The sequence below is a fragment of the Pseudonaja textilis genome, chromosome 5 (genome assembly GCF_049901715.1).
Source record: "Pseudonaja textilis isolate UNSWEBS1 chromosome 5, rPseTex1.2, whole genome shotgun sequence".
NCBI classification, from domain to species: domain Eukaryota; kingdom Metazoa; phylum Chordata; class Lepidosauria; order Squamata; family Elapidae; genus Pseudonaja; species Pseudonaja textilis.
In genome coordinates this window covers 72,765,530-72,777,987 of record NC_141994.1, presented here as the reverse complement: position 1 = coordinate 72,777,987, position 12,458 = coordinate 72,765,530, and the positions used below count along the sequence as shown (strand labels likewise).

Here is a 12,458-nt window from a genome sequence, read left to right as displayed (position 1 = left end):
ACCCCTGCAAGGGATTATGGGGTTGTTAAGAAGAAGATGATGACATGTGGAAGTCGCTTTATGATAGTCTGGTTTACAGTGAAGAACTAGCTCATTCTCCCCTTTCATGCGTGATCCAGGTCATGGTTGAGGAACATCTGCAGAAGCTTCTGGCCCGTTGGGGACAGAAGAGCCATGGCAGTGAGAACTGGGTGTCCTTGGGCAGGGCTTAAGAAGGTGTGGACAGCTATCAAGTTGCTTTGGGGTTGGAAGGGAGTGTTGACCAGCCATTTGTCATCTTGGTCCAACAATCATCATCCAAAGTTGGTTCCTCAGAAATCAGATTGACCAAGCTCTCTCTGTGTCTGTTAATTTGTGGATAGAAGGTAGCTAGATAGCTCTTTCTCCCCAATACCCATGAAGAAACCAAATCTCACGACCTTCATCTAGAACAGAGATGTCCAATCTTGATCACTTTAAGACTTGCGGACTTCCAAGTCCCACAATTCCATAGCCAGCATGGCTGGTTGTGGAATTCTGGGAAGTCTACGGGTCTTAAAAGTGGCCAAGGTTGGACATCCCTGATCTAAAATACTTAAGTGTCCCTAGATAAAAATGGCCTATTGGTGAAGGACAAGGAAGACTAACCCAACTTTCTTGAGAGACAAAACCTTGGCCAAACAGGATAGCTATCTCTCAGGTTCCTTTGGGACAATCCAGGACAGTCTTCTTCAACCTCAACAACTTCAAGAAGACACATAGACTCCCAACTCACGAGAAATTCTGGGAGTTGAAGTCCACACCCCTTTTGAAAACTTGTTTGAGGTTGAGACACGCTATTGAAGATCGTTCCAGAATTTCTTCAGATGTTCTCCTGTGAGAGTCTTGAATGGAGATGTTGGCCAGGAACGATGGAATAAGCAACACCACTCTGAATCAACTGGGAAACCTGGTTTCTGAATTGATTTAAAATGGGAACTCTGCAAAGGTTCCTGGCGAACCTTCTTGCCGGTAATAAGGTCTTCTCCAAACCAGGTCTCCATCTGAACAAACATATCCATCCATATTCTACTCCCCTTCCTGAAAGAGGACGAGTTAAAGCTAATTATTTTTACTGTGATCACCTCCTTTAACCATCTGTAGATTTTGATGGTTTATTATTATTATTTTTGCAATGTTTGTGCATATTTATATTTATAATCTGCATTGACAAGCAAGTAGGGTTGCTTTCCTTGGTGCTATGAACCCATGTCCCTCAACACTTGTTAAGGTGCGTGGATTATGGGGAATTCTGGGAGTTGGAAGCCCAAGCGAGCTTAAAGTTGCTAGGTTGAGGAACGTAAATAATGGAGAAGTGTTCATTTTTTCTTTTATCCGTAAATGCATCTCATCTGAATTTCGCTTGCTTTGGTGAAGTGGTTAAAAGCTCCAGAAACCAGGAGACTTGGAATTCTAGTCCTGTTTTAGGCACAACGCCTTAAAAACTGAGCCGCACATTTTTCCTGAGCCCTATGAAGGTGGCAATGGCAAACCACTTCAAAAAAATAACCTTGCCAAAAAAACATGCCCAACGTTGTCTAGTCACTGAGAATCATGTAAAATTGAATTTTTTTAAAAAAACACCATTTTTCGTTTTGGGGGGGGAATTTCTCCATCTTCAACCGTAGCCGAAATTGAGTTGTGTTAAATTGCGATGCCCGGGAATTATTCACACCCGGGGCCTTGTGGGTCCTTTTAATCTAAGAAGGCAGGCACAAGCATGCATGCCATGCAAACATGGTTGGAGGTTCAAACCCTTAAAAGATAGGATGGCAGCAAGCATACGGTCAAGTAAACCAGGTTCCCCTTAAACCTGGTTTGTTTGTTTCCACTGGCGTGCAACGGCTTTGCGAAGAGCCAACCTCGGAGTTGAACATTTGGTGCCAACTCAGAAAAGTGGTTAATCGACATCACTCGGTTGTGGGGTTTGCAAGACTCCTGGCCAAAGATGGTTTCCTATCTAAGTCAATTGCTCCAATGCAGGCTTGGTTTCACTTTAGCAGCTGCCAAGCATGCAAGTGACTTTTGTTCCTGTCTTCCGCCATTGCTTGAAGCCGACACAAAGAAGGGGCATACTTGAATTGTCCTTTGGCTTATCCACAAATAAAACCACGCTAGTGTTAGCTAGTCAACCAACTAGTATTAGCTAGTCAACCAACTAGTATTAGCTAGTCAACCAGATATGTGTTTGTTGGAGGAAAAACAAAATACAGAAACCACTTCGTTGTGAACCTGGTTTGTCTCGTGAATACAATCATTCTCATATTTAATAACTGTGATATTTTCTGTCCACACAATACCTTGCCCTCACACACACCCCCACACACCGGGGATAAGGTTTGGATAGGATACTTTCACCATGAACTTCGTTGAGTATAGATACAACCCATGTTTTAAGCAAGAAGATAGTTTTAATGAATCCCTTGAAGCTCTTAGGTTTGAAAAGAGAAATGTTTGCCAGGCGTAATGTGGGTGTATCTCAAAAAACAACCAACTATATGGATCCTGGCTGAAAATAGAATTTATTCATTAAAGAATGTTTGAAATATTTTTTCCCCTGATCTGTTTTTATTTCCTGTCTGTTCTGATCTCGGCTTCCCCCAAAAGCTCGAAGCAGACTCTTTGTCCCAGGAAAACCCCTTTTATTAAACGAAGGTGAATTTCTTGCATTCGCATTCAGCCCTTTATAGGCCTGGCAAACAGTCTTTCAAGGGTCTGATTAGGAGCACAGGCCTCATCTCGCCTGGAGAGCTGCCAAGTAACTATTTCCAAACGCAGTGCTGACAAGGAAGGACTCGGCACAGAGACTCTGAGATGCACAGACAGATCTTCCCGCGGCTGCAACGAATGAATGGTTTCCTGCAAAAGCCCCCTCCCCTTTTGCTCCTCTTTTGGGAGGGGAGGGGCCATTCAGTGTCCACCTGTGGCCTTACTCCCTTGTTCCTTAGCTGTTCCCTTCTTCTAGCAGCTCTGTGCATGCGCACACTGGGAACAGGCTCCAGCTGTTCTTCTTCCCCACTGATCTCTGACTCCGAAGGCAGCTGATACTGTCGGAGGGCCCTGGCCCTATCTCTGCCTCAGATGCAGAGCCCTTCTTAGAGCCTTTCCCAGACTCCAGGACTGACCCAGGTGGCTCCCCAATTGCCTCACTGTTCGAGTCTGCCATCAGCTCTACCGGCCGCTGGTGGGCCACAACAGTGTACATATGTGTGCAGGCGATGTGTTGGCAGAGAAGCAAGAAATTTGTAGGGAATGTTAGAAAGATTGCACAGGTAGGCCTCGACTTGCAATAATTCCCTTAGTGACCGTTCGAAGTCATGAGGGCACCAAAAAAAGGGAATTATGGCTGTTTTTCATACAACTATTGCACATGTCATGGGATCAAAATTCATATGCTTGGCAACTGGCATGTACTTATGATGGTTGCAGCATCCCAGGATCACTCTTTTGTCACCTTCCAACAAGCAGCGTCAACGGGGAAGCCAGATCTGCTTAACAACTGCCCTGATTCATTTAACAACCATGCCAAGAAAAGTGGCAAAATGGGGCCACGTTCACTTAACCGATGTTTCACTTAGCAGTGGGAATTCTGGGCTCTATTGTGGTCGTAAGTTTGAGGATTACCTGTACCTGGAAACGTTTCACATCTGTTCACAGAATGCGACGACCGACAGCCGGATTTGACTTCCGTCGGGCATCCCAAAGCCCCAAGATTCTTACTTCAAAATTTAAAAATAACAAGCTCCAACATCGCACGGGTAAATAAATCTTTTATTTAAAAGGCGCTAAATGGAGGAGGAATGTTCAAAAATCGTACAGTAAGGCACTCGTTTTGATATATGGACCAACAGGTTCCTTACATTATAGCAGGGGAAATAGGAATATCGTTCTAAATAACATTATAATCGGCTAAACCTCTCCTTTTTAACCCAGAAAAATCTGGTTTAAGAGCTATATATAATTATATATATTTATATTTATATTTGTTTTCTTAAGTTATATTTATATATAAGTTTATATTTATATTTATATATATATATAAACTTGCAAAGAGCACCAGGAACCCACCAGAAGTAGCATGTTGTGTCACCAAACAAGTCTTTTTAAAAAAAAAAAATATTGAAAAAAATTGGAGGTTTCCTTATGGGCAGGTTTAAGCGGGGCTTCCCTCTTGGGGGCCCAGAGTCGGTGCTACTCGGGAGCCAAAGGCGTTTTGGGGAGGGGGGAAATAGGACCGGTGTCCCTGGGCTACGGCTTCAGCCACACCACCGAGGCGTAGCTCTCTGCGGGGCGGCCTTGGGCTTCTTCCGACCGGAGGGATGGGGGAAGGACTGGCTTGGTGTTGGATCCTGGACGGACGGTGACCGTTACGGGGAGGTGAGGTGAGGGGGGCTTGTGTTTGGGCGTCTTCTTGTCCTTGCCGTCCGCGGGGCGGTCAGGGGCGGCCTCTGTAAAAGAGAAGGGGATTTGGCGGGGGGGAGGTCTGCTTGTGACTTTCTTTTCTTTCCTTCTTTCTCTCTTTCTTTCCTTCTTTTTCTGTCTTTTCTTTCTTTCTCCTTCCTTCCTTTTTTCCTTGCTTCCTTTCCTCCCTCCTCCTTCCCTTCCCTCTTTTCCTTCCTTTCCTTCCCCCTTTCCTTTCTTCCTTCCCTCCTTTCCTTTTCCTCCCTCCTTCACTTTCCCTTTTCCTTTTCCTCTCCTCCCCTCCTTCCCTTTTTTTCTTCTTCCCTCTCTCCCTCCCTTTTCCTTTTTTCCTTCCTTCTTTTTCTCTCCTTCGCTTGCCTCTTTTTCCTTTTCCTCCCCTCCCCTTCCTTCCCTTTTCTCCTCCCTTCCCTCCCTTTTCTTTCCTTTTTCTTTCTTCCTTCCCTTTCCTTTTTTCCTCCCTTCCCCTCCCTTCCCGTTCCTCTTTTCTTCCTTCTTTTTCCTCCCTCCTTCCCTTTCCTCTTCTTCCTTTTCCTTCCCTCCCTCCCCTCCCTCTTTATCTCCTTCTTTCCTTCCCTCCCTTCTTTCCTTTTTCTTTCCTTCCTTCCTTCCCTCCCTTTTTCCTTCCTTCCCTCCCTCCCACCCCCTTTCCTTCCTTCCTTTCCTCCCCTTCTTCCCTTTCCTTTTTTCCTTCCTTCCTTCCCCTCCCCTTCCTTTTGTCCTTCCTCCCCTCCCTTTCTTCCTTCTTTGCTTCCTTCCTTCCTCCCCTTCCTTCCTTCCTTCCTTCCTTCCTTTCCTCCCCTTCTTCCCTTTCCTCTTTTTCCTTCCTTCCTTCCCTCCCTTCTTTCCTTTTTCTTTTCTTCCTTCCTTCCCTCCCTTTTTTCCTTCCTTCCCTCCCTCTCACCCCCCTTTCCTTCCTTCCTTTCCTCCCCCTTCCCTTTCCTTTTTTCTCCTTCCTCCCCTCCCTTCTTTCCTTTTTCTTTTCTTCCTTCCCTTGCCTCCCCTTTCCTTCCTTCCTTCCCTCCTTCCTTCCTTTCCTCCCCTCCTTCCTTCCTTTCCTCCCCTTCTTCCCTTTCCTTTTTCCTTCCTCCCCTCCTTCTTTCCTTTTTCTTTTCTTCCTCCTCCTTCCTTCCTTCCTTCCTTCCTTCCTTCCTTCCTTCCTTCCTTCCTTCCTTCCTTCCTTCCTTCCTTCCTTCCTTCCTTTTCCTTTCCTTTCCTTCCCTTTCCTTCCACCTATTCGAAGCTTTGAATGGGTGCCCACCTTGCCGGCTCCGTTTCTCATCCGTCACTTCCACCACAGGTGTGGGGACGGGCCTGGGGCTGCGGCTGGCAGACACGCTGGGGGAAAGGGACGCTCCAGAATCGGCGGCGAGGGACTTTTTCCCTTGTTGAGCGGATTCCCTGTGGAGGAGGAAGGAAAGCGGGTGGGGAGGTCAGTGCCCAGGCAGGCTAAGCTACAACCCGCCCAGACAAGCCGCATCGTGTAGCCTCCCCCTGTTCTCTGCACCCTCGGGGCACCCTTCCTGGTGGGGGGGGGGGGAATGCCTTCCTGATAAGAGAGGTGGGGGGGCTTCCTTGCTTGGGGAACCATGGGTCTGGTAGTACATTGGATCCGGGTGGGGGGACAGGTTGGGGGAGGTGCCCAGAAGGAGTCACGTTCTCTGCTCACCTGTGGTCAGGAGGGGCGAGTTGGATGGAGCCACTGGGGCTCAAGTTGTGTCTGGAGGACCCCATGGAGGGGAAAGAGGCCCCCCCCAGAAACTGGCTGTGCACGGTGGAGCCTGAAATCCGGAGGGCGTCCCTGGAATGAATCAGAAAGAGGGACCCTTGGTTCTGTGGAGTCCGTCCGCTTCGTTGCTCTGAGCTCGCTCTTTTTTTTTTGGACTGTTTTCTGGTTATGCAAACTTTATTTCTAAACTGCTTTTCCTTCTGGTGGAGCCTGCCACCATCCATCCTTCCATCCTTCCTTCCATCCCTCTCTCTCATTCATACGACTTGCCCGAAAACAAGCCCTAGATTAGAATGAGAGATTCCGTTAGATTAGATTAGACTAGAATGAGGGAAGATGAATAGAATAGAATAGAAAATAGAAAATAGGAATAGAATAGAATAGAATATGAAGAATAAAATAGAATAGAATATAGAGAAGAATAGAATAGAATAGAATAGAATATGTAGAAGAATAGAATAGAATAGAATATAGAATAAAATAGAATAGAATATAGAGAAGAATAGAATAGAATATGTAGAAGAATAAAATAGAATAGAATAGAATATAGAGAATAGAATAGAATAGAATAGAATAGAATAGAATAGAATAGAATACGTAGAAGAATAAAATAGAATAGAATAGAATAGAATAATAGAATAGAATAGAATAGAATAGAATAGAATAGCAGAGTTGGAAGGGACTTTGGAGGTCTTCTAGTCCAACCCCCTATGCCACTTCAGACAAACGGGTGTCCAATCTCTTCTTAAAAACGTCCAGTGTTGGGGCATTCACGACTTCTGAAGGAAAGTTGTCGCAATGATTAATGTATTATGCTGTAGCTCTTTCTCTAAGACACGGGTGTCCAACCTTGGCAATATTGAGGACTTCAGCTCCCAGAATTACCCAGCCAGCCATGCAAACTGGGTAATTCTGGGAACTGAAGTCCCCAAGTCTTCAAGTTGAGTTCACAAGTCTTCAGATTGGCTGGGGAATTCAAACATGGCTGGCTGGGGACTCTGGGAGTCGAAGTCCACGAGGAAGAGGAGGACTGTGGGGGTCCTTGGTGGTTTCTTGCAGATATTTTACGACCAACTAGGTAACATCATCAGTGCTAGGAAGGAGTGGGATTTGTAGGGAGGAGGAGGAGGAGGAGGAAGAGGAGGAGGAGGAGGAGGAGGAGGAGGGAGGAGGAGGAGGAGGAGGAGGAGGAGGAGGAGGAGGAGGAGGAGGAGGAGGAGGAGGAGGAGGAGGAGGAGGAGGAGAAGGAGGAGGAGGAGGAGGAAGAAAAGGAGGAGGAGGTGGAAGAAGAGGAGGAGGAAGAGGAAGAAAAGGAGGAGAACTGTTGAGTCCTTGGTAGTCTCTGGGCTTAGTGGTTTCTTGGAGCCGTTTTATAATGCAATACAATACAATACAATAATGGAATGCAAAATAGAATATGGAATACTAGAATAGAATAGAATAGAATAGAATAGAATAGAATAGAATAGAATAGAATAGAATAGAATAGAATAGAATTAGAATATAGAATAGAATAGAGAATAGAACAGAACAGGATGAGAGAATTTAATACTTAACTGCCTTGCTTGGCAACAGAAATACTTGGGCTGAGGTGGGGGGTCCAGATTCTAATTCCCAGGAGAGCACCCCCCACCCACCATTCCAAATTATATCCATTAGATCCTGTGCTCTGAAAACGGATACCATTCTTCTTCTAAAAATGCAACGTTGCAGCCTGCTGGGGTTCCAGCAGCGACAGGCTTGTGCAAGCCGAGCCCACCTGTATGCACACCTGAGAAACCGGCGTGCCTGGAGGAAGCCTGCGGTTCTCAGAGCCAACCGGCTAGGAGAGGGCAGGGCTGAGAGGTGAGTTTCTGGAGGTGGGGCTCAAATCCAGAGGAGGATTCTTCAAAAAATGGCCAAGGTTGGATATGCCCCTGCGCTTAAATGTGTATATTTCAACTTTGGCAACGTTACGGCATGTGTGGACTTCGACTCCCAGAATTCCTCATGTAGCATGGCTGGCTAGGGAATTCTGGGAGTTGTAGTCCACACCTCTTAAAATGGCCAAGTTCTCCCCCCTCAGCCCAAGTCACCTCACAGGGTTTTTATTCTGAGGAAAATAGAAAGAGGGAAGAGGATTAGGTAAGTTCGCTGCCTTTTGTATAAAAATAATAAAGGTGGGATTTTAAATTAACTAACGGAAGGAAGGAAGGAAGGAAGGAAGGAAGGAAGGAAGGAAGGAAGGAAGGGGGAGAGAAGGAGGGAGGGAGGGAAGGAAGGAAGGAGAGAAGGAAGGAGAGAAGGAAGGAAAGAGGAGAGAAGGAGGGAGGGAAGGAAGGAGGGAAGGAAGGAAGGAAAGAGGGAGGAGAGAAGGAGGGAAGGATGGAAGGAAGGAAGCAAAGGAAGGAAAGGAAGGAAGGAAGGAAGGAAGGAAGGAAGGAAGGAGAGGAGAGAAGGAGGGAGGGAGGAAAGAAAGGAGGGAAGGAAGGAAGGGAAGAGGGAGGAGAGAAGGAGGGAGGGATGGAAGGAAGGAAAGGAAGGAAACAAAGGAAGGATCTGTAAGTTTCCCCCAATGCAAAAAGATTGAACAAAATCCAGCCTTTTGTTTTGTTAGGAGAAAATTTCCCTTTTTTAGTGGCATCTGTAATATTTCTTAAGCCTGATCTTCTACCCTCCCACCCTGGTCCTTAAGGAGTTGTATAATAATAATAATAATAATAATAATAATAATAATAATAATAATAATAATAATAATAATAATAATAATAATGATAAATAAAATAATACTAATACTAATAATAATAATAAGCCCCCTTTCCACACAACAATAATAGAAATGAGAGCAAATCTAACACCATCGTCAAAACCACGACTTGGAAAAATCAAAAACTGTTTTTATAGCATTTGAAAAAACGACAGACAGAGAGAGAGATGATATAGGAGTTTGTGGAATTGACAGTGAGGGAGCTGTAAGTGGGGAAAGAAAGAGCCGGCTGCTTGCAAAGTGTTGGGCGAAGGGGAGGAAATTTGCCTGGGGGGCTGGGGGCCGGTGTCACAATCTGCAAGATGTCAATTGGGGCGTCACTGTCGCCATCTGACAGATTTTGACACGTTCACACATGCAACCCAGGACGCCCCTGCTGGAGTTACAGATGCCCTCCAAAAATAATAAGAATTGGGAGGGGCCTTGGAGGTCTTCTAGTCTGTAGAAAAGCATCCCGCACCCCCGTCCCTCCCCAGAATATAAAATATTCTTTATTCTTAATATTAAAAAAAAGGCAGGATCGAATATTTCCCCTTAAAGGAGAAGACGAAAAACCATCTTCTTAAAAGGCAGAAAGCAACCCTGGGTCTTCCTGCCATAGGAAATAGAAGCAGAAGCCAGAAGAGGCTGGATTTTATGCATGGCTACTTTGTAAAGCCACTCTGTTCATAAACAAAAGGGCAGCCAGACACTCAGAATAAGCGGCGCAAGGAGCCAAAACTGACAAGATTAGCTCAGGATTTGCATTTCCCCCTTTTTTTTGCCTCTAGAGCCAGCCATGACCCCTACACGACCCCATAGAATCTGGCAACAGGTATTAAAATATTAAAGGACACATTATTGCACAGGAACAGACATCTCAATCACAAAGGCCCAGTGGTGGGATTCAAATTTTTTTTACTACCGGTTCTGTAGGCGTGGCTTGGTGGGCGTGGCAGGGGAAGGCTACTGCAAAATCCCCATTCCCTCCCCACCCCACTAACCTGCTTTCCAGCTCCGTTCTCCTGTGCAGGGCAACCAAAGAAGACCCAGGTGGGACTTGGCAGGCAGAGGATAGAAGGGCAGTGGGGCCAGTCAGAGGTGGGATTTGCTGATTCTCTGAACTTTTCAAAATTTCCACTAGTGGTTCTCCAGAACTGGTCAGAACTGGCTGAATACCCACCTCTGGAAAGGCCCAAAGAATGTATGAAAACCCACTGACACTCACTCTCACTTTGTCAGCCACCCCACAAACATGGTGCTGCCGCTGTAGTTTCTGGCTACCAAATAAACCAGAGATGTTTCCAAAATGCAGCTTGACTCCAATTTATTTCAGCGTCTGTTTCCCAGTTTGGAACCGGATCTGATTTTACTTCCAACAAGACCAACTCACGGCTCAAACAGGAGGCCCTATAACCATTTCAGACAAATGGCTGCCGGGTCTCTTCTTAAAAACCTCCAGGGATGGGATCACCCCCAATTTCTGGAGACAAGTTGTTCCACTGGTTAATTCAAGGGTCTTCAAACTTGGCAAGTTGTGGACTTCACCTCCCAGAATTCCTGAGCTAACATGACTGGAGGAGGAATTCTGGGAGTTGAAGTCCACAAGTCTTAAAGCTTTCAAGTTTGAAGACCCTTGATCTATTCTATCTTATCTTATCTTATCTTATCTTATCTTATCTTATCTTATCTTATCTATCTATCTATCTATCTATCTATCTATCTATCTATCTATCTATCTATCTATCTATCTATCCTCTCTTCCTCTATCTATCTATTCCAGGATCTTCAAATTTGACACCTTTAAGACTTGTGGACTTCAACTCCCAGAATTCCTGAGCTAACATGACTGGAGGATGAATTCTGGGAGTTGAAGTCCACAAGTCTTAAAGCTGTCAAGTTTGAAGACCCTGATCTGTATCTGTCTGTCTATCGTCCATCCATCCATCCATCCATCTTCTATTACAAGAGTCTTCAAACTTGGCCAGTTTGAGACTTGTGGATTTCACCTCCCAGAATTCCTGAGCTAAGGTGACTGGAGGAGGAATTCTGGGAGTTGAAGTCCACAAGTCTTAAAGCTGTCAAGTTTGAAGACCCTTGATCTGTTCTATTCTATTCTATTCTATTCTATTCTATTCTATTCTATTCTATTCTATTCTATTCTATTCTAATTCTATTCTATCTATCATCTATCTATCTATCTATCTATCTATCTATCTATCTATCTATCTATCTATCTATATCCATCCATCCATCCATCCATCCATCCATCCATCCAACCTTTCTTCCTCTATCTATCTATTCCAGGGATCTTCAAACTTGACACCTTTAAGACTTGTGGATTTCAACTCCCAGAATTCCTGAGCTAAGGTGACCGGGGAGGAATTCTGGGAGTCAAGTCCACAAGTCTTAAAGCTGTCAAGTTTGAAGACCCTTGATCTGTTCTATTCTATTCTATTCTATTCTATTCTATTCTATTCTATTCTATTCTATTCTATTCTATTCTATTCTATTCTATTCTAATTCTAATTCTAATTCTAATTCTAATTCTTTCTATCTATCTATCTATCCATCCATCCATCCATCCATCCATCCATCCATCCATCCATCCTACCTCTCTTCCTCTATCTATCTATTCCAGGGATCTTCAAACTTGACACCTTTAAGACTTGTGGATTTCAACTCCCAGAATTCCTGAGCTAAGGTGACCGGGGGAGGAATTCTGGGAGTCGAAGTCCACAAGTCTTAAAGCTGTCAAGTTTGAAGACCCTTGATCTGTTCTATTCTATTCTATTCTATTCTATTCTATTCTATTCTATTCTATTCTATTCTATTCTATTCTATTCTATTCTATTCTATTCTAATCTAATTCTAATTCTAATTCTAATTCTAATTCTTTCTATCTATCTATCTATCCATCCATCCATCCATCCATCCATCCATCCATCCATCCATCCTACCTCTCTTCCTCTATCTATCTATTCCAGGATCTTCAAACTTGACACCTTTAAGACTTGTGGATTTCAAGTCCCAGAATTCCTGAGCTAAGGTGACCGGAGGAGGAATTCTGGGAGTCGAAGTCCACAAGCCTTAAAGCTGTCAAGTTTGAAGTCCCCTGGGGTTAGATCAACAGGATAAGAGTTGGAAGGGACCTTGGAGATCCTCTAGTTAATTGTTCTCGCTGTCAGGAAATTCCTCCTAACGGTTATAATTAACATTAAGAGGAATAAGCCCACGTGTTTTGGCTTCCTGATTTCTCCCTCCCTCCCTTCCCTTCTTTGGAGCAAACCATTCTCTCCTCGATCTTTTAGGGAAGGGGGTGTGCGTCTCCATTTTTACCTCTCGAACAGCTGGGAGTAGGAGGAGATGGTTTTGCCCGTCAGGCCCTGCTTGGCCAAGCGCTGCCTTCGCTGGAAGGATGCCTCTTCCTGGAAATGGAACACAATCAGCTTTCTTAGTGGCGGGTCAGCCCAAGGTTTGGGCACAAGTCATTATCCAGGGCACATAGGCTCTGCAATGGGTCAACCCTGATGAAGTTAGGGCACCCATGAGGTCCCTGGTCCCCCT

General features: G+C 45.0%; 1 protein-coding gene across 3 annotated transcripts in view; it reads right to left on the bottom strand.

Annotated features, from left to right (window-relative positions):
• Positions 1-3,775: 3,775 nt before the first annotated feature.
• The window catches only part of LRGUK (leucine rich repeats and guanylate kinase domain containing), a 48,645-nt gene continuing 39,962 nt past the window's right edge, over positions 3,776-12,458 (bottom strand). For 2 of the 3 annotated variants that reach the window (XM_087935340.1, XM_087935342.1), the window contains 4 exons: positions 12,231-12,319; positions 6,107-6,238; positions 5,699-5,838; positions 3,776-4,466 (listed from right to left, as the gene is read on the bottom strand). In XM_087935340.1, the coding sequence (XP_087791466.1) occupies positions 4,267-4,466; positions 5,699-5,838; positions 6,107-6,238; positions 12,231-12,319 (561 nt within the window). In that variant the 3' untranslated portion in view covers positions 3,776-4,266. Of the gene's footprint in view, positions 4,467-5,698; positions 5,839-6,106; positions 6,239-12,230; positions 12,320-12,458 lie in introns of those variants that run through there. The other variant, XM_087935341.1, reaches the window with a different exon arrangement.